General features: G+C 47.7%; 1 protein-coding gene across 1 annotated transcript; it reads left to right on the top strand.

Moving 5' to 3' along the window:
- Positions 1–239: 239 nt before the first annotated feature.
- LOC143819246 (cytochrome P450 2U1-like) lies at positions 240–19,541 on the top strand. The gene is made up of 5 exons (XM_077300657.1): positions 240–1,077; positions 12,068–12,703; positions 14,017–14,178; positions 17,197–17,364; positions 18,997–19,541. The coding sequence occupies exons 1-5, from the start codon at positions 606–608 to the stop codon at positions 19,173–19,175; spliced, it is 1,617 nt and encodes a 538-aa protein (XP_077156772.1). The 5' UTR covers positions 240–605; the 3' UTR covers positions 19,176–19,541.

Here is a 19,541-nt window from a genome sequence, read left to right as displayed (position 1 = left end):
CCAGTCGTTACCGTTTACCCCCCAGCAAGCAAGCTGGGTACTCATTTTACTGACCTCGGAAGGATGGAAGGCTGAGTCAACCTTGAGCCAGCTGCTGGGATTGAACTCCCAGCCTCATGGGCAAAGCTTTCAGACTGCTGCCTTACCACTCTGCGCCACAAGAGGCTCTTCACCTGAACCTTACCTGCTGCTGATTTCAACAGATTAAAGGTTTACCTCAGCCGGTTTCTTCCTTCCTCTCACATTAGTTCTCTGCCCAGCCACCGGCCTCACCTGCCTCTCAAGGCTGTTGTGTGTGTGTGGGGTGGGGGAATGGAGGAGAGGAGACTGGGCAAGGGCTTGGGCGGCAGGCCGGGCGCCAACGCAACAACATCGAGCAGCGCCAGCGGCTACTGCCCCTCGCAGGGGGTCGCCGTCTTCCAGATTGCAGTCCTTCCAAGGCGGCCGGGCTCTTGTGCTCCGCGCGCTTGGGGAAGCCCCTTGAGCGCGCGAGGTGGGCGTCCCCGCCGCTCCGCCCTTCCCGCCGGCAGCCGACCAACCTGAGGGCGGGGCGCGGAGGGGGTGTCGGGCGCCGCGGGCCGCCTCAGCCAGAGCCGTCGGGCACCATGGGCCGCGTGGAGGAGCCGCCGTCCGCGCTGCTGCAGGACCCCCTCAGCTCGGCCCTGCTGGGCGCCGCGGGGCTGCTGCTGGCGCTGGCGCTGGCGCTGTGGGGGCTGCTGGGCCGCCGGCCGCCGCGGGGGCTCCCGCCCGGTCCGAAGCCCTGGCCCTTGGTGGGCAACTTCGCCTTCGCCGTCCTGCCCCACTTCCTGGGGCGCCAGGGGCTGAGGAGAGTCTGCAAGATGTACTCCTCCGAGGACGCGGCGCCCGGCAGAGGCTCCTCGCGGCTGCCCTCACCGCACCTGCTCTTCACCCAGCTGGCCAAGGAGCACGGCAGCATCTTATGTTTCTTCCACGGCAGCCGCCCCGTCGTCATGCTCAACGACTTCGAGGCCGTGCGCGACGCCCTGGTCCTCCAGGCCGACGTCTTCAGCGACCGGCCCAGCATAGCGATCACGAAATTGATCACGGAGGGAAAGGGTAAGGGAGCCGAGGCTGCGGGCGCTGCAGGAGGGCTGGCCGGGGAGCCTGGCTCGAGGGCGCTGAGGGCGCGCGCCCCGTGGTCCCCACAGCCGCGCGAGCAGGAGGCCAGCCAAGGCCAGCGAGTGACCCGCAGGGCAAACTTGGTGTCATAGCATGTTCTGTTCTGGAACAAAGATGTTTGTTCTGGCTAAAGCTGAGAGAGTTCTGTAATTTTGAACCAATCAGTTATTCCATGCTCGGTTCTCACTGTTGCTTCTTGACCTCCAAATAGGTTTCTCAAGAGACAAGATGCTCTGGTATTCCCATCTCTTTAAGAACTTGCCACAACTTGTTGTGCTCCACACAATCAAAGGCTTTAGCATAGTCAATGAAGCAGAAGTAGATGTTCTTCTGGAACTCCCTAGCTTGCTACATGATCCAGCATATGTTGGCAATTTGATCTGTAGTTCCTCTGCCTCTTCGAAACACTGCCTATACTTCTAGTATAATAACATGTTCTGTTCTGGAACAAAGATGTTTGTTCTGGCTGTTCTGCAATTGTTCAGTCTTCTTTTTACATGGTTGGCTGCTAGTGAGATGCTTTGCTTGTTTTAGAAGCATCCTGTGCAGTTTAAAATAGTAGGCAAGAAGAACCCTCGGAAACTAGGAACTCAACCAATTCTGATGATTATTGTTATTGTTATTATTATATTTATTTATTTCCCGCCTCTCCTGACAGGCTCGAGGCGGGTCACAACAAATAACCCCATTAAAATTCCCATTAAAACATAAATCTACTAACATGACGGCTAAAAATCCCATCCCTCCCCCAATTATCAAAGAGGTGAAGAGGAAAGGAAAGGGGAGTAGCGTGATGAAAGGATAGGGGAGTAGAGTGATAGGAGAATTAACTTGGGATGTGAAACAGTATTGTAGGTGTGAGAAGTGCAGTGCTGTTTTTAGGGTTAAATATGTTGCACTGCTACGATATCTGGAATATAGTTCAGGAATATATTTTTTTCTTTAAATTTCTTGCTTTTGTGATTGATGATTTATTAGAAACAGAAATTCCACAGATGAGGCACCACAACAAAAGCGGCCCTGGCTGTAGTATGTGACGTTAGAGCATTTTGATATTTTTGATCCAAACGATTGTCAGAGTATGTGATAGTTGGAAATGGATTATGCTAATATTTTTCTAGTTCCTCTTGTTCAGGGTTTATATGCCCTTCTACAAAAAATAAATGCCACTTGATGGTATAGACCCAGCTGGAGTCAACTGTACCATGTTGCAAAACACTCAAAATGGAGATGCTCAGCTTCCCAGCACATCAGCACTACCTAATTTGAACATGATCTGGTGGTTGGTGCACATTCTGGCAAAGGGTGTCACCCTGGTGAGGAACCCCCATTCAGCCCCTCTCCCATTCTGAGCAATTGAGAAGAATGCGATATAAAATCAATCAGTTCTCAGGACTCAGATCATGTTCAGCTGGAGTACTGACTTCTGAATTGAGTCAATTCAGCATTAGCTATATGCATAGTTATGCTCAAAATCCTCCAAGCTAGGCTCCAGCAATATGTGGACAGAGAACTTCCAGAAGTAGAGGCAGGATTTCAAAGGGGCAGAGGAACTGGCGCTGTGGGGGCTGCTGGGCCGCCGGCCGCTGCGGGGGCTTCCGCCCGGTCCGAATCCCTGGCCCTTGGTGGGCAACTTCGCCTTCGCCGTCCTGCCCCACTTCCTGGGGCGCCACGTGCTCCAAGCCATCGGCCAGCTGTACTCCTTCGAGCAGGTGGCGCCCGGCAGAGGCTCCCCGCGGCTGTTCTCACCGCACTTGCTTTTCACCCAGCTGGCCAAGGAGTACGGCAGCATCTTTTGCTTCTTCCTCGGCAACCGTCCCGTCGTCATGCTCAGCGACTTCGAGGCCGTGCACGACGCCCTGGTCCTCCAGGCCGATGTCTTCAGCAACCGGCCCAGCATAGCGATCACAAAATTTATCATAGAGGGAAAGGGTAAAGGAGCCGAGGCTGCGGGCGCTGCAGGAGGCCTGGCCGGCGAGCCTGGCTCTTGGGCACTGAGGGCGCGCGCCCCGTGGTCCCCACAGCCGCACGAGCAGGAGGCCAGCCAAGGCCAGCTAGTGACCCGCAGGGCATACTTGGTGTCATAGCATGTTCTGTTCTGGAACAAAGATGTTAGTTCTGGCTGTTCTGCAATTGTTCAGTCTTCTTTTTACATGGTTGGCCTCCAGTGAGATGCTTTGCTTGTTTTAGAAACATCCTAAAATCAGAGTCCAGTAGCACCTTTAAGACCGACAAAGATTTATTCAAGGTGTGAGCTTTCGAGTGCAAGCTCCCTTCATCAGACTATGGTTTTCTTACATGACAGGGAATATATAGCAAAAATTACTTCTGTTACATTTGTGTCACAACTAAATACAGCCAATGATAATCCTTTGTCAAAACAGCCAATCAATCCCCTAGAATTCAGTGTACTTTACAAAGAGAAACCAAAATGCTGCTATTAGAGATCAAAGGTTATCACCTCCCCATATGTTGCTTGCTCCATACAACTGTGAGACATTCCTCCCAGGGAATTGCTGGTCACTTCCCAAGGCCAGGGAGTCAAACTCAAAATTATATTACAATGCCATATCTTACTGTCATATTATCACAAATAAAATACATAGTGAGGAATATGGATACACAACTTGAACAAGGTTAGCATGAATAGTGAGATAAAAAGCATTTGTCTCTATTGAGTACTGGGTATGTCATAGTATTGAGTTTTGTAATAACACTCACATAATCCCAAATAAAATATATTGAGATCTCACTATGCATGCTAACCTTATGTAACTTGTATAGCCACATTCCTCACAAATTATTTTAATTGGGATTATGTGACGTTACACAACTGAGAGCACGTGGAGAGAGCTACTGGGGAGTGTAGCTGCTGACCAGGTGAGGCTAATGTGCTGACTGGGTGAGGTGATTGCTGGGTGATTACTGGGAGGATTAAAAAGGGCTGCTCCTCACCAGAGGCAGAGCTCAGACAACTGAGAGCACGTGGAGAGAGCTACTGGGGAGTGTAGCTGCTGACCAGGTGAGGCTATTGTGCTGACTGGGTGAGGTGATTGCTGGGTGATTACTGGGAGGATTAAAAAGGGCTGCTCCTCACCAGAGGCAGAGCTCAGACAATTGAGAGCATGTGGAGAGAGCTACTGGGGAGTGTAGCTGGTGACCAGGTGAGGCTATTGTGCTGACTGGGTGAGGTGATTACTGGGAGGATTAAAAAGGGCTGCTCCTCGCCAGAGGCGCAAAACTTTGGCGCAACAGGTCTTGGCCTGTGGCTCTTAGCCTGGGGTTCTTTGCTGAACAATTAGAATCAGTAGATTATATTTCACTAGTACTTGCACTGCCTAGAAATTACAATGGACCTCCAGGACACTCATCCCATCATCTGCAGTGAGTGTGACATGATTGCCTTCCTCCCAGAAAACAAGATGGACTACATCTGCCCCAAGTGTAAACTGGTAAGACTTTTGGAGGAAAGGATTAGGGGATTAGAAGACAGCATTATTACTCTGACCCAAAGTAAGAAAGGGGAGGAGTTCATAGACCAGAGCCGTGCAACTTGGAATAAAGAGGATACAACCAGTCCTGAAGAGGATAAGGAGATTGACCTCACCACGGAGCCTCGGCAGACAGTTTGGAAAAAGACTCAACGGCGTAGAGCGCGACAGTTCTCGGGGCCTTTGGAGCTCCAGAATAGATTTCAGGCCCTTGCAGAGGAGGTGCAAGGGTCAATGAGGGAAGAGGTCCCAAAACAAAGTCTAAGACAAATTGAAGAGGCCACGGGGATAGAAGGGGATAGAATTGAGAAGGAAAAAAAAGAAGAGTACTGGTAATTGGAGACTCCCTGCTTAGAGGAATGGATCGCCATGTAGCTGGGCCCGACCCCCTAACCCGAGAGGTGTGTTGCTTGCCAGGGGCAAAAATTAAAGATGTTTCAGAATGGCTGCCCAAACTCCTCAAATCTATGGATCGCTACCCATTTGTGATGGTCCATGTGGGAATGAATGACATGTCCCTGAATACCATCGCTCCTATTTAAAAAGACTATAAAGATCTGGAGAGGAAGCTCAAGCAAATAGGGGCACAAGTGGTATTCTCTTCAATCTTGCCTGTCAAGGGAAGAGGAATGCGTTGGGAGAGGAAGATAATGGAGGTGAATCAGTGGCTGCGTAGTTGGTGCCGGCAGGAGAGATTTGGTTTCTGGGACTATAGGATAGGCTTTCTTGAGGAAGGCCTACTAGCACCTGATGGACTGCACTTATCGAAGCTGGGGAAGAATGTGTTTGGCAGGAACCTGGGGAAATTCATCAGGAGAATTTAAACTGAAGCCACAAGGGGAAGGAGACGATCAACATAGGGAGTGTAAGGAAGGAGAACGATCGGGGGCAGCCCAACTGGCAAGGCCAGCTCATAGGGAACCAAAAGTAAAAGGATTCAGATGTATTTATACTAACGCCTAAAGCATGGGTAACAAGAAGGAAGAGCTGGAACTTCTCATGCTGATGGAAAGGTATGATCTAGTAGGCATCACAGAAACTTGGTGGAATGATTCTCATGACTGGAATGTAATGGTGGATGGATATGAACTGTTCAGAAAAACAGAATAGATCGAAGAGGTGGAGGAGGATAGTGTCTGGGTGGCAGGTTAACATGGATAGAGAGGTTATTAAGAGGCATTTAGCTGCACTGGATGAGTTCAAATCCCCAGGGCTGGATGAAATGCACCCGAGAGTGCTCAAAGAACTTTCCAGAGAACTTGCACAGCCCTTGTCCATCATCTTCGGGACCTCTTTAAGGACTGGGTTAGGGTTCCCGGAGGACTGGAAGAGAGCAAATGTTATTCCAATCTTCAAAAAAGGGAGGAAAGATGATGCAGGAAACTACAGACCAGTGCGTCTGACCTCTGTTGTGGGGAAGATAATGGAGCAGATATTAAAGGGAGCGATCTGCAAACATCTGGAGGATAATTTGGTGATACAAGGAAATCAGCATGGATTTGTCTCCAACAGGTCTTGCCAGACCAACCTGGTTTCCTTTTTTGACCAAGTAACAGGTTTGCTGGATCGTAGAAATTTGGTTGATGTCATTTACTTGGATTTTAGTAAAGCTTTTGACAAGGTTCCCCATGATGTTCTGATGGATAAGTTGAAGGACTGCAATCTGGATATTCAGATAATTTAGTGGATAGGGAATTGGTTAGAGAACCGCACTCAAAGAGTTGTTGTTAATGGTGTTCCATCAGACTGGAGAGAGGTGAGTAGCAGGGTATCTCAGGGCTCGGTGCTCGGCCTGGTACTTTTTAATATATTTATTAATGATCTAGATGAGGGGGTGGAGGGACTACTCATCAAGTTTGCAGATGACACCAAATTGGGAGGACAGGCAAATACTCCGGAAGATAGAGACAGAGTTCAACGAGATCTGAACACAATGGAAAAATGGGCAAATGAGAACAAGATGCAATTTACTAAAGATAAGTGTAAAGTTCTGCATCTGGGTCAGAAAAATGAAAAACATGCCTACTAGATGGGGGATAAGCTTCTAGGTAACACTGTGTGTGAACTAGACCTTGGGGTACTTGTGGATTGTAAACTAAACATGAGCAGGCAGTGTGATGCAGCGGTAAAAAAAGGCAAATGCCATTTTGGGCTGTATCAACAGGGGCATCACATCAAAATCACAAGATGTCATAGTCCCATTGTATATGGCACTGGTCAGACCACACCTGGAGTACTGTGTACAGTTCTGGAGGCCTCACTTCAAGAAGGACGTAGATAAAATTGAAAGGGTACAAAGGAGAGCGACGAAGATGATCTCGGGCCAAGGGACCAAGCCCTATGAAGATAGGTTGAGGGACTTGGGAATGTTCAGCCTGGAGAAAAGGAGGTTGAGAGGGGACATGATAGCCCTCTTTAAGTATTTGAAAAGTTGTCACTTGGAGGAGGGTAGGATGCTGTTTCTGTTGGCGGCAGAGGAGAGGACATGCAGTAATGGGTTTAAACTTCAAGTACAACGATATAGGGTAGATATCAGGAAAAGATTTTTCACAGTCAGAGTAGTTCAGCAGTGGAATAGGCTGCATAAGGAGGTGGTGAACTCCCCTCACTGGCAGTCTTCAAGCAAAGGTTGGATGCACACTTTTCTTATATGCTTTAGGATGCTTAGGGCTGATCCTGCGTAGAGCAGGGGGTTGGACTAGATGGCCTATATGGCCCCTTCCAACTCTATGATTCTAGAGCATTTTGGTATTTTTAATCCAAATGATTGTCAGAGTATGTGATATTTTTCTAAAGACAAGTTCCTCTTGTTCAGGGTTTATATACCCTTCAACAAAAAATTAAATGCCACTTGATGGTATTGACCCAGCCTGGAGTCAACTGTGCCATGTTGCAAAACACTCAGGGAAAATGGAGATGCTCAGCTTCCCAGCACATCAGCACTAACTAATTAGAATGTGATGAAGTGCAAAACGGGGCGATAGTTGTCAGATTCCTGTGCTGCGAGAGATGGTTTCTTCATTAACGGGCATACCACTGCCTCTTTGAATCCCTCCAGGAATTCTCCTTTTGAGAGGGAAAGGTTAATTATTTCCCAGAAAAGAGCTCCTATTCTTCTGTCTGTTGTTTTTAGGAGCCATGATAGACATGGGTCTAGTGGGCAAGTGGTTGGCCTCGTTGCTGCTAGCATCCTGTCCACTTCAGTTTGTGAGAGTCGTCTGAAGTGACTCATTGTTCTCTCCAAAGACAGCCAAAGGGCCTCTAGTTCACTTTCTGTGTCTAAAGTTGAAGGAAGGTCAAGGCAAAGCCTCAAGATTTTGTCTGCGAAGTGACTCACAAATGCCTCACAGCTAATGTCCAATTGGCTATTATTTTGGTGCCCTTCATCGAGGGCGGTGGGAGATTGGACTATCCTAAATATTTGTGCTGGGTACAAGTGCACAGACGCGATGCTAGTCGAGTAAAAGTTTCATTTCACCACCATCTCATAGGCTCTTAACTGCATTCTATAAGATGTTCTTGATTCTTCGTAACGAGTCTTCCTCCAAACTTGCTCTGCCATCTCAGTTTCTGTTTCTTCTGGCGGAGCTCCTCCATATACCATGAAGCCTGCTTGAGACGGGGGTGGAGAGGACATTTGGGAGCTGTCTCATCAATGTCTGCCAGCATTCTGTCATGCCAGTCGCTGACCAGTCCATCTAGAGAAGTGCCGGGATTCATTAGGTCCTGCAGAGCATTCAGAAATCCAGTTGGATCCATAAGTCTCCGTGGGTGCGCTGAAATGTGCTCGGCATCCAATTGAGGGGGAGGTAGCAACCTAAGCCGGGTCTTCAGAGTATAGTGGCCGTAGTCATGACCAGATCGATGCTCAACCCTGCACCAAAAATCAGATCCAGCGTGTGACCTGCTTGATGGTTAGGGCCAACAACAAATTGCGAGAGCCCTAGCATTGCTATGGCTGACACCAGATCCAGCCGATTGCCAGAGGGCAGCAGTTCCGCCTGGACATTAAAGTCCCCCAGAATTAGTAGTCTAAGGAATTGTAATGTCCCGGAGGCTGCTGCCTCTAGCAGGGCATCTGGAGGTGCATTGGGTGCACGGTACACCAGCCAGATGACCTCGCTGTCAGCTCTCACCCGAAGCTAACACTTTCAATTCCTTGGATTGTCGGTGCAGGGAGAGCCCTGAAGGAGATGTTATTTCGGATCAGGATTGCCATTCCTCCTCCCCACCCCAGTGTCCGTGACTGATGGAGGACAAAGAACCCGGCAGGGGGCAGTTCTTTTAGGGCGACTGTTTCACCATCCCTGGAACAGGTTTCCATCACACATGCCAGGTATACCCCCCTGCTCTGCAAAGTAAATTTGCAGGGTGGAGGCTTTGTTATTAATTGACCTGGCATTGCACAGCATCAGTGTCGGAGGTGGGCTGTTCACCTTTGTCTCCACCCTTGTGGTTTGAGAGATGGGGCAGAGGTTAGAAGGGGTTCGATCATGGTCATATCTCAAGCCCCTTCTATTGTACAGCCTCCTCCCACCGCTGTCTCTGCCTCTTCCCCTTATTATTGGGATCCCTGACCCCCTTTGTGGTAACTTGGTTTGTTTGAGATTATTATTTAATTGTATATGGGGTTGTGATTGGATATGGTGCTTTCCTTCTCCTTCTACTTTTTTTCCTCTCCTTGTTAAATTAGCTTTCTTCCTACCCTCCCTCTCCTTTTTTGTTATTGGAAAAGTTCTTTTTGATTTCTCAGCTTACTCCCTTCCATTCCCTTCTCTTGCTTTGTTGTTAGGCAGGTTCTTACTTTCCCTCTCTTTTCTATCTTTTTCAGTCTTTCTTTTCTCTCTTCTTTGTTGTTGGGCAGATTTTCCCTCTTCCTTGTAGTTGGGCAGATCCCTCCCCACCGCCGTTTTCACTCGTTTGTAGGACCCGTTTTATTGTTGCTCTTTGGTTGTTTCCCTCCCCTTCTCTTTCTCCATTATTATATTCCCGCTTTAATTTTATAACCGTTAGAGGTTCCTGCTTAATTTTTTCTGTTTTGGAGAGCCTCCCTTCTCGCAGTCTGTGTAATCTCCCAATTCGTTCCAATCAGATAAGTTCCTCTCAGTCAATTTCGGTAGTCAATTCATTTTTCTTCCCCAATTTATTTCAGCAGGACTCAATTTCCCCAATCAGTTTTTATAAGTTAATTAGTCTTTTCCTCCCCCAATTGCGTTAATTAAACTTTTCCTCCCTCCAATTAATTTCATAAGATCAATTCCTCGCACCCCCCCAATCAATTTTGAACAGTTTGTTTCCTTTCTACCCTATTTGATGTCTTTTTTCAATATAATTGTGCTGGAGCTCTGTTGCCTGGATCCGATGGTTTCTGTGGGCTGCTGGTCGCGGAGTTGGGTGGTCTTCAGCTGGTTGGATCCGATGGTTTCTGTGGCCGAGTGACCAGACGGTCCCGCGGTCGGGCGATCTCCAAGGAAGTGGTAGGCCTGAGATGAACAGAGAAGCCGGTGGGCCGGGAACGGTGCTGGCTCTGGTAGTCTAGGGCAGGCCGGGAGTTCCTTTGGCGGTGGTGCGCTAAAGACCCGGGATGGGGTGAGCATGAGCGGGATGAGGTGGAGCGGGGGGTGGGGGATCGGCCAAGCTGGGCGGGTTGGCGGGAAGCTTGGGAGTGGGGCTGAGAGTTGCGTCTCTGCGGCACAGTCCCCGATGGGCCAGTGTTCCGTCGGTGTCAGACTGGCACGTCCCCCGTCCGCTGCGGCCTTGTGTGTCTACCCGGTGGCCTGGCAACAGCGGCCCGATACCGGCTCCTGGAGCGGTGGCGGCAGCCTCCAGCGCTGTTCTCGGTATCCTGGGCCAGCCAGGTTGGAAGCAAAAAGGAATCAGAGGAAGGTGAGTATATAAGGTTTTCTAGAGAAGGAACATAAGATAGGGTGAGGAGGGGATGCAGGGGATAGTCTAGAGTGCCGCCTCCAGCATCATACCTTATTTGCCAGAGAGAAGCTGCTGTGAGGAGGGGGAAAATGAAAATTGAAGATGCAGATAAAAGTAGGTTGACTGGTGGATGGGAAGGAGAGATACCCATGAAACATTCTTCAGGCTCTGAGAAACCCAAGGAGTCAGGAGTCACTTTTATTGGCACAAGATAGCAAAGCATATGATTTGGAAGCATAGCTGTGTACATGCCCTCCTGGGTCCCCTCCCCCTCCAGACCCATCATTGGCCATGGGGAACAAGGGTCAGTGTGACCATATATGGTCATCTCACCCAATAAATGTTTAGCCATTTAAAAAATATATATTAAAAAGTAATTCACTCCCACCCATTCAGGAATCCATTCCATGGCCATAAAGAAACCCCAGGGGTTTATGAACCCCTGCTATAGATAGTGTATTTGGGTAGTAAGGAAAGGGCATGAACCAATTCATGGGCCAAATTTTTTACAAACTTGGCCTGGTTCATAGCTCCTGAACAGATGATCAAGGAAGGTGCCTTCCCCAAACATTTTACCAGACTTTTATCTGGTTCGTTTTGCTTTTTGGGGCATATAAGCCCAACAGTTGAGCAGGATGGGTCCACGGGGGGAAGCAAAATGGACCAGTGGAATGGCTCACAGACATTTCAGCCTAGCTGCAGATACAAACAGAAATCTTACATCTGTAATCCTGGTAAGATGAGTGAAAAAGATCCCTCCTTTTGTGCTGTGGATCATCAGTTGTATCATTGTGGGGTGCTTAAAGACAGAGGGAGCTTCAGTCTGAGTAATGGACAGACTGTTTGGTTTTCATGTATGCTGAGAAGTACTGAAGCCCCCTGCCTGGTCTTGAAGACCACTGAGTAGCCATGGATACATTGTCATTTTGACCAATAGCGTTTGTCTGTTTGTTACATTTCTTTTCCACCCTCCCTTATGCCTCAGGGTGGCTTACATTGAAGTGTATATAAAAGAAGTATAGAAAAGCACCTTGTGCATGGAAACCATATCAGTAATATGGTTAAGTGTGTGTTTATAGAGATGCAAGGGTGGTAAACAGTTATGTTTGGTAATTGAGCACTGAATTCACAGTCTGAGAATTTGGGCTACTGGTACTTTTTAAGCACAGGTCTCTTATTCTTGAGCTCAGCGGCAGCATCTTTGAGGACCCATGGTTATCCAAGATCTTTCTCCATTATTCTAATCCATAAGGACATACAGAGACTGAATTTATAATTTTTTCCATTCAAAGCCTGGTTCTGCCATTGACTCCCAAAATATTAACTTGAGCATATGGTTAGTACTTGGGGGAAATCTGAGTACCTCATGAGGTGACACTGTTGTGGAGCCCCTGCTATTTGCATCACATGTTCAACATGCAAAACTACTGTCACAGGGAGAGTGGGGAAGGTCTACCATATTTGCAGTGGTTAAACAAACCTTCTCCCCTGCACTTTCTTTCATTCAGGTGTGATATTTGCACCTTATGGCCCAGTATGGAAAAAACAGCGGAAGTTCTCTCATTCCACTCTCCGCCATTTTGGATTAGGAAAGCTAAGCCTGGAGCCAGCGATCCTTGAAGAATTCAGGTTTATGAAAAATGAAATTCTGAAACATGGAGAGAAGCAGTTTAACCCCTTTCCCATTATCAGTAGTGCGGTGTCCAACATCATCTGCTCCATGGCCCTCGGCAGTCGTTTTGACTATGATGATGTTGAGTTTAAGACCAGGCTGAGCCACATGTCACGGGGTCTGGAGCTGAGCTTCAACATATACATCACTCTGGTGAACATCTGCCCTTGGCTCTACTACCTCCCTTTTGGTCCCTTCCGAGAACTCAGGCGGATTGTGCTTGACATCAAAGCCTTCCTGGAGAAGATAATTGCACAGCACAGGGAAAACCTGGATGCCCAGAATCCCCGGGACTTCATAGATATGTATCTAATTCAAGTGGATGAAGAAAAAAAGACCAACAGCAATACCAGCTTTGATGAAGACTACCTGATATTTATCATTGGGGACCTTTTTGTTGCAGGCACAGACACCACAACTAACACAATCCTCTGGTGTCTGCTGTATTTGTCACTTCACCCACAAGTACAAGGTAAATGGTGTCTTTTCAAACCCACTTTTATTTTAGTTTTTTATTTGGATGCTTTTAACCACCCCCCACCCAATGAAGGGAAGATCCAACCCAATTTATAAGATCCAAACATAGAAACACAACAAATGATACATACATATCAGTAGACTTAGTCACAAAGCAAGTGGGTGGTGGGCAGAGCAGTTGCTAGTAATTCTGCCCCTCCCCCCCCCCGAGCTTGGCTGTGTCTAACCCCCGGCCAGAGCAGTATTTGAAGTGAGAAGGGGCTTTTCTGTGGTCAGGCAACTGTTTGGCAGAAGGGGAAAGTCCCCCCCCCTCAAAAGGAAGGCCCTCAGTCTCCCCTGCGTTGCTCTTGGAAAGGCCTCCCTCCCCTCAGTCCAGGCCTGTCAGAGGCTCCTTCCAAGCAGGCCTGAAGGGGGGGAGGGGAGCACTCTGCAGCCTCCTGCCAGCTCTGTCAGGGTTCTGAGGCAATTTGCAGTTGGACATGACAGTTAGGACAGCCTTGGGGCAAAAAGGTCTGGCACAGCCTGTCCAAGCCTCACCCCCCTTGGCAGCCCTACTGACCTGTTCTCCCTTTGGTCATCAGGAGCTGACTGGCAGCTATTTCTCCAGATTGCTTCGCGCCGGATTGGCCCCTCCGCCTGTCAGTCCAGGGCCATGGGACCAATAGTTGCCCCTCCCCATCACGGACGGAGCCCACCCCAACACCCCTTACTGTTTTATTAAGAGGGAAAAGATGGGAGTGCAGTGACAGAGGGAAATTCTAATCTTTCGTCCTCTACTATTCTCACATCAGAAGAAATTACTGTGAGCTACAAAAGGAGGGGAATATGTTGATATCTGTAGATTTCCCCAGGAATAAAAATAGCTTGTGGAAGGCTTTTCCATACGAGTGCTAACTTCCAGGTGGTCGTTGGAGATCTCCCATAAATCCAACAAATCTCCAGGCTATAGAAATCAGCTCCCCTGGAGAAAATGATCATTGTGAAACTATGATTGGGCCTTAAAGTTAAAACAGCAATCCTTTTAATGAGAAGTTTGGGTAAAAAACTTGGAACTGTTTTGGTCAGGTATCTAAAACATCTTAGGGAAGGTGCGAGGGAAACCTTAAGGGTAAAAGCTTTCCACAGGTAGGGCTCCTCTATTGAAAAAGCCCCAACCCTGGTCACCTCCCACCCCCCACGTATGCCGTTGGGTCCCTCAGAGCAGGGCTTGTGAGTAGGATCCAAACTGGTGGGCTGGACTGTGTGGGAGGACAGGGTTCTTCCAGGGGCTGGCTAAATTTTCTCCCTCACCATCTTTGTTTTCAACAGCAAAAGTCCAAGAAGAAATTGAATCCGTCATTGGCCGGGCTAGAGATCCTTCCCTTGCAGACAAGGCAGAGATGCCCTTCACGGAAGCCGCCATCATGGAAGTTCAGAGAATGGCGGTGGTTGTCCCTCTTTCTGTTCCTCGGATGGCATCAGAAACTACTGGTAGGTCTTGTGGAGGTCTGCAGCTTGTGCCACTGAGAGGGGGGTTGTGTGTCAGAGACTCAAAGAAAGCCAAGGCTAAATAGGCATGTCCTGTGCCTCCTTTGTTTCTGTTGATCTGATCTGAAGCAAACTTGGAAGACAGATACTCTGCTTCAGGAAGGATTGCCAATTCCAGCCTGGAAGATTCGTGGGGATTTGGGGGAAGTGCTATAGAAGGCAAGATTTCACCCAGAATCTCTGGTACATCATCGATTCTGCTGTCTAAAATGAACACTTTCTTCAAGGAAACTGATCTGTGTTGTCTGGAGACAATCTGCAATTCTGAGAGCTCCAGGCCCCACCTGGAGATTAGCAACCGAAGCCACAGGTGAAATGTGCAAGTCAAAATGGTACAATATGCTACAGTGATGTGTCTTCAGCCACTCCAGGCTACACAATAACCTAAAATCTTGCAGTCTTGCTAAGTCACATTTCAACATTATGTTGGTATCCCTCAAATTGATGGTGATTCGGGCATGCTTTCAGACAATTGACGAGCCAGTAATAAAATCATGTAGAAGTGTAGTACTCCCTGCAGGAGAGAGGTTCAAAAGTGTCTCAATTGTGAATTAGATTGACGGTTCAGACAAGGAAAGACATGACAGTCTCTGACAGTTTTGACAGAGAGAGGGGTTCATTAATTAATTTTGGAGTTTGTATACCACCCCTCATGGCAAAGTTGTCTTGGGACAGTGCATAATGCATACATGGTGTACAAAACGAAACATTGGTCTTACCTGATGGTTTCATTGGGGTTAAGTAATCCTGGATAGTTAGGTCACGCTTCTGCTCATTCAGGTAGAGCTATTCAAAACCAAAGGAATTTGGTGGCCTTATCTGGGTGACCAAAGGCTGGCCCTCCATTTTTTTAACAAGCTCCTCTCTGAAAAAAATTAGTTGTCCTGTTGACCTTGACCATCTGAGCCCCATTTCCTGGTAGCTTCCCTGGATCTGGACTCCGCTTGTATGTTGTCCTTGATTTCATCATGCTCCTCTTTGTGGTGTGTGTGTGTGTGTGTCCCATGGGTGGGAAATGAATGTCTTTGCCCCACCTAAGAAAAGAAACCTTCAGGTAAGACCAGTGTTTCATCCTACTTCAGTGGGGGAAGTCATGCAGGATGGTTAGCTATGCCCCAGCACAGGATGCGTAAAAGAATACGGGACACCATCCTTCATTCATGCCCTTGTTGGAGCACTCGTCTCCTGAAGGCTGCCTCCTCCGAGACAACCTGATCCATCTAATAGTGGATGGCAAAAGTGGAAAAGGATGACCAGGTCGCTGCCTTACAGATCTCTTCCACTGGTGTTCTTGTGGTACAAGCCGCTGAAGCAGCAGCGGCTCTGGTGGAGTGCGCTATTACTCCCGAAGGTGGGTATAGCCTATGGGCCTTGTTGGCTCTGTGTATACAAAGTTTCAAACAACACACAATGGTGGACATGGACACTGGCCTTCCCAAACTGCAACAAGGTGGGGGAGAAGTCGATTCCTGAAGCCTTGGGGAGCTCACTTGGCAGGGCACCGCAGACTTCTTCCTCAGCCAGGAAGCTTCAGCCCAGTCAATGCTATCTGCCTGTTTCCCCTTCCGTGGTCTGGAGGCCGCAGACCAGGGGTCAGATTCTTCCTTCTTCCTTACTTTCAGAGCAGCAGAACCCAAGCGTCCTGCTGTTCCCGTAGAAATATCTTCCATCATTAGCGAAGGTAAGGAAATGCTATTTCTGAAAGTAACTCGTGGAGCTAGCCAAACAACTTCTACCTGTGTGTAGGGCTATCCAAAAACTGGAGGGCCAGCCCTTAGTCACCCAGATAAGGCTACCCAATTCACTTGAATTTGAATAGTCCTACCTGAGCAAGGAGATGTGTGACCTAACCATCCTGAATGACTTCCCCTGCTAAAGTAGAACATGAATTTAAAAACCAAGCAGATAAACACATCATTAAAACAACAGGCAGTATAAAGCAATTTACAAGCAGTGTGTCCGTGGAGGGGTGACCGGGGGTGTGTGTGTGAAAAATGTTGTCTTTGTCGAACTTTATGAGCAAATGTTGTCCCTTGTAGACCAATGGACAGCGGGAATAGCTTATCGTATGTTTCAAAGAGTGATATGAGAATGAAGGACAAGGACTATGGTCAGGCTCTTAGAGTACGAATTGATCCAGCCCTGTCACATTTTGTTCTTCGGTCGGCAATAATTTACTTTAGTAGCCCAGATAATCCACAAAAGATTTGCCTCTGCTGCACTTCAGAGCCCTGCAGGATTGCTTCCCAGTGTTTGCATCACCTTTAATTCTGATAAATTTTATCTGCTGGCAAACTGAATTTTGCCTCATGTTTACTGCTGGGCCCGAGGGCTGCTCTTGGTCCTGCCAGCACGCTTTTCGTCTCCAGGCATGGGGGTTCTACTTGGAGTGTGCCTGGGAAGGATCACCTGTGCGCTCCTGGGGTGGCCCAGCCACTTAACTTCCTGTGGGACACTGGCTGACGAAGGGACGTTTGGCTCTCAGAAGCTTGTACCCTGAAACTCCTGTGGGTCTCTTAAGGTGCAACTGGATTTCCGTCTAGCTGCCTTTGAAGGCTGCTGGTGAGCAGCAGCAAGCCAAACCCAGAGGCCCCCTGAGATGGTGGCAGCACAGCAGGGGCTGCTCAATGGGTCCTGGACGGCAGCACTGATGGCAGCACAGTAGACCTGTCTGCTGCTACCAGCACTATGACCCAGATTGGAGCTCAGCAACCACTGGGATTAGCTTGCTATAGGACTGTTTTAATGTCCCAGTATGCCTTTGCACGTTCACACAATACTAAATGACAACATTTGTAAAACATTCACGCTCACGGATTTCTGCCAGAAAAGCGACCCAGTTGAACTCATGTGCTTTTAAGTTCATTCGTTTTCAAAGGGGGGGGGGGAGGACTGTACTGGTAAAGATGCTCCATTTGAGTGATGCCTTTTGTTAAACATGTGATCCTTTTGTTTTTAAAGTGCTCCAGGGCTACACTATTCCCAAAGGAACCGTAGTCTTCTGTAACTTGTGGTCAGTGCACAGAGATCCCAGGATATGGAAGAACCCGGATGATTTCTACCCCGAAAGATTTCTGGATGAAAATGGCCGGCTTCTTAAAACAGAAACATTCATCCCTTTTGGAACCGGTAATGCAACCGGGTTAATAGAAGCAGTAAATGAAGATAGGCTCTATCTCAACATTGTCTGTGAAATACTTTTAAAATCCTTCTGATTCCTGTTGTTTGTTATTAGGAAAATATGTAGACGAACATGGTCTTCATGGAGTACAATTTTTAAAATTATTTGCATTAAGTTTTCCTGGAGAATCCTGAAGCAACTATTTTTCTATGATCCCGCTGAGTAATAGAATACATTCTAATTCCCCACATAATGGCATGCTGTAGCCTTTTGATATTTTGTACAAAAGATTTTTTTGTTTGTTTGTTTATTTATTTATATACCGCCTTCCCTGGGGGCTCAGGATGGTTTACATAAAGATGGTTTACATAAGAACAATACATGGAACAGTCTATAAAACATTTGATAAACGTGCAATAATATCTGATCGCTGTTGGTTATGTCTGGTCTCAACCTGGCGGAAGAGCTCCTCCTTGCAGGCCCTGCGGAAATGTTTAAGCTCCGTCAGTGCCCTGATCTCCCCCGGGAGCTCTTTCCACCAGGTGGGGGCCAGAACCGAGAATGCTCTGGCCCTGGTCGAGACCAGGCAAACTTCTTTAGGGCCAGTGACCCTTAGCTGGTTGGTAGCTGTGGAGCGCGGGGCTCTTTTGGGGGCGTAGGCAGGGAGGCGGTCTCTCAGGTACACAAGGGACGCGTATGGCCTTGAAGGTAGATCTCTACCTTGACGGTAGAGATGGTAGACCATGCTCCTTCAAATACTGGGAGTAGGTTCCAGTTGTCTTTTCTGCTGCAGTAAAATGAAGTCCTCTCTGACCACTCAATAAGGCAGTCAAGAAAACCTGCATGTGGAAAGGCCTTGTGGGGAGCAGGTTGTAATATGGACGAACATTGGGTGAAACGGAGTGGAAAATCTGTCCAGGTCCATTGTAATTGCTTCTATACAGCCTCTTATTCTGAAAATGTAGGGGGACCTGTTTTCTTACGAAGGTGTGGTGACTTCTGATGACTCTTCCATCACTCTACTGAGACCCAGACTGGGAACATCCCTAAGTAGCTCTACATAGAAGTTAGGTCAAGGTGGGGTTTCCTTCCAGGAAATTGTCTTTTGGATTGTATCTTTTGCCACCACCTGTGCTGTTCCTGATGTTCCACTGACCCCTTTTCTGGGGACAGGATTTGGAGGCTGGATCTGTGGGCTGTCGTGAGAGAAGGGAATTGGCAGAAAGGAGGACATTTTATAGAACTCACCCTAGTAATGTCTCATACAACATCAGTCCTGTGCATGAGGTCAACCCATCACACCAGCACTTAGTGTTGCAAATTGTCAACCATCAAATAGTTTGGGGTTTGTTTTTCTGGCATTTTGTCCTCCAGACTGCCTAGGTGCAAGTTTTCTGAATAATGGAAACCTCAGAGAAAGATTTTTAAAAACAATATATTTCTAAACTGATTTAAGGACCTGTATTCTTAGGAAGTGTATTATTTACTCCACTTCTGTTGTACATATAGGGCTCTGTAATAAGTAACTGTGGGGTGGCCTTAATGGGTTTATAAGGTAGCTTGTGATAAGATCTGTGGGATCCCTTATATACATGAACTGCCACATGCTGATCACTCTTCTCAATGGCATTTTTTCAAAGGAAAACGTGTGTGCATGGGAGAACAGCTAGCCAAGATGGAGGTCTTCTTGGTGCTGACGAGCCTCCTGCAACATTTCACTCTCGTGTTCCCAGAAGATTTGAAGAAGCCATCAATGGAAGGAAGATTTGGCGTGACCTTGGCTCCATTTCCATTCAACTTAATTGCCTTAAAGAGATGAAGGCACACTGCAGGAGAATGCTGCATGAAGTTTGTGTTACTTGTAGGAAATTCCAGGACAATATTTTCCATGTATTTCACTAGCAAAACTTCCAACCCTGAGCAGGGATGGGGGAACTTGTAGCCCATAGGCTGCCCCAACCTCATCAAGCACTTTTCCGTTGGCCTGGGGACTGTTGACTAATCATTGTGAACCTCTTTTATGATTGGACGGGTGGGAATGGAAGTTTTCTAATTATATCTGTTGCAGAATGATGCATTTTAAATAATGGTGCAGAAAAATCTCTTGTAATTAGCTTTTTATATTGAATTGTAAGATATAATTCAATAATGGATTTAAAATGAAATAAAATAAAAAGTAGCGGTG

This window comes from Paroedura picta, chromosome 10 (genome assembly GCF_049243985.1).
Source record: "Paroedura picta isolate Pp20150507F chromosome 10, Ppicta_v3.0, whole genome shotgun sequence".
In the NCBI taxonomy this organism is placed as follows: domain Eukaryota; kingdom Metazoa; phylum Chordata; class Lepidosauria; order Squamata; family Gekkonidae; genus Paroedura; species Paroedura picta.
The sequence above is the reverse complement of the archived record's forward strand: the minus strand, read 5'-3'. Positions and strand labels throughout refer to the sequence as shown.

What these genes read in the sequence shown, in the direction of transcription:
- LOC143819246 (XM_077300657.1), top strand. Translation starts at nt 606, where the DNA reads ATGGGCCGCGTGGAGGAGCCGCCGTCCGCGCTGCTGCAGGACCCCCTC. An exon ending in ACTTCACCCACAAGTACAAG is followed by an intron (nt 12,704 to 14,016) that starts GTAAATGGTGTC and finishes TGTTTTCAACAG; the next exon opens with CAAAAGTCCAAGAAGAAATT. An exon ending in GATGGCATCAGAAACTACTG is followed by an intron (nt 14,179 to 17,196) that starts GTAGGTCTTGTG and finishes TTGTTTTTAAAG; the next exon opens with TGCTCCAGGGCTACACTATT.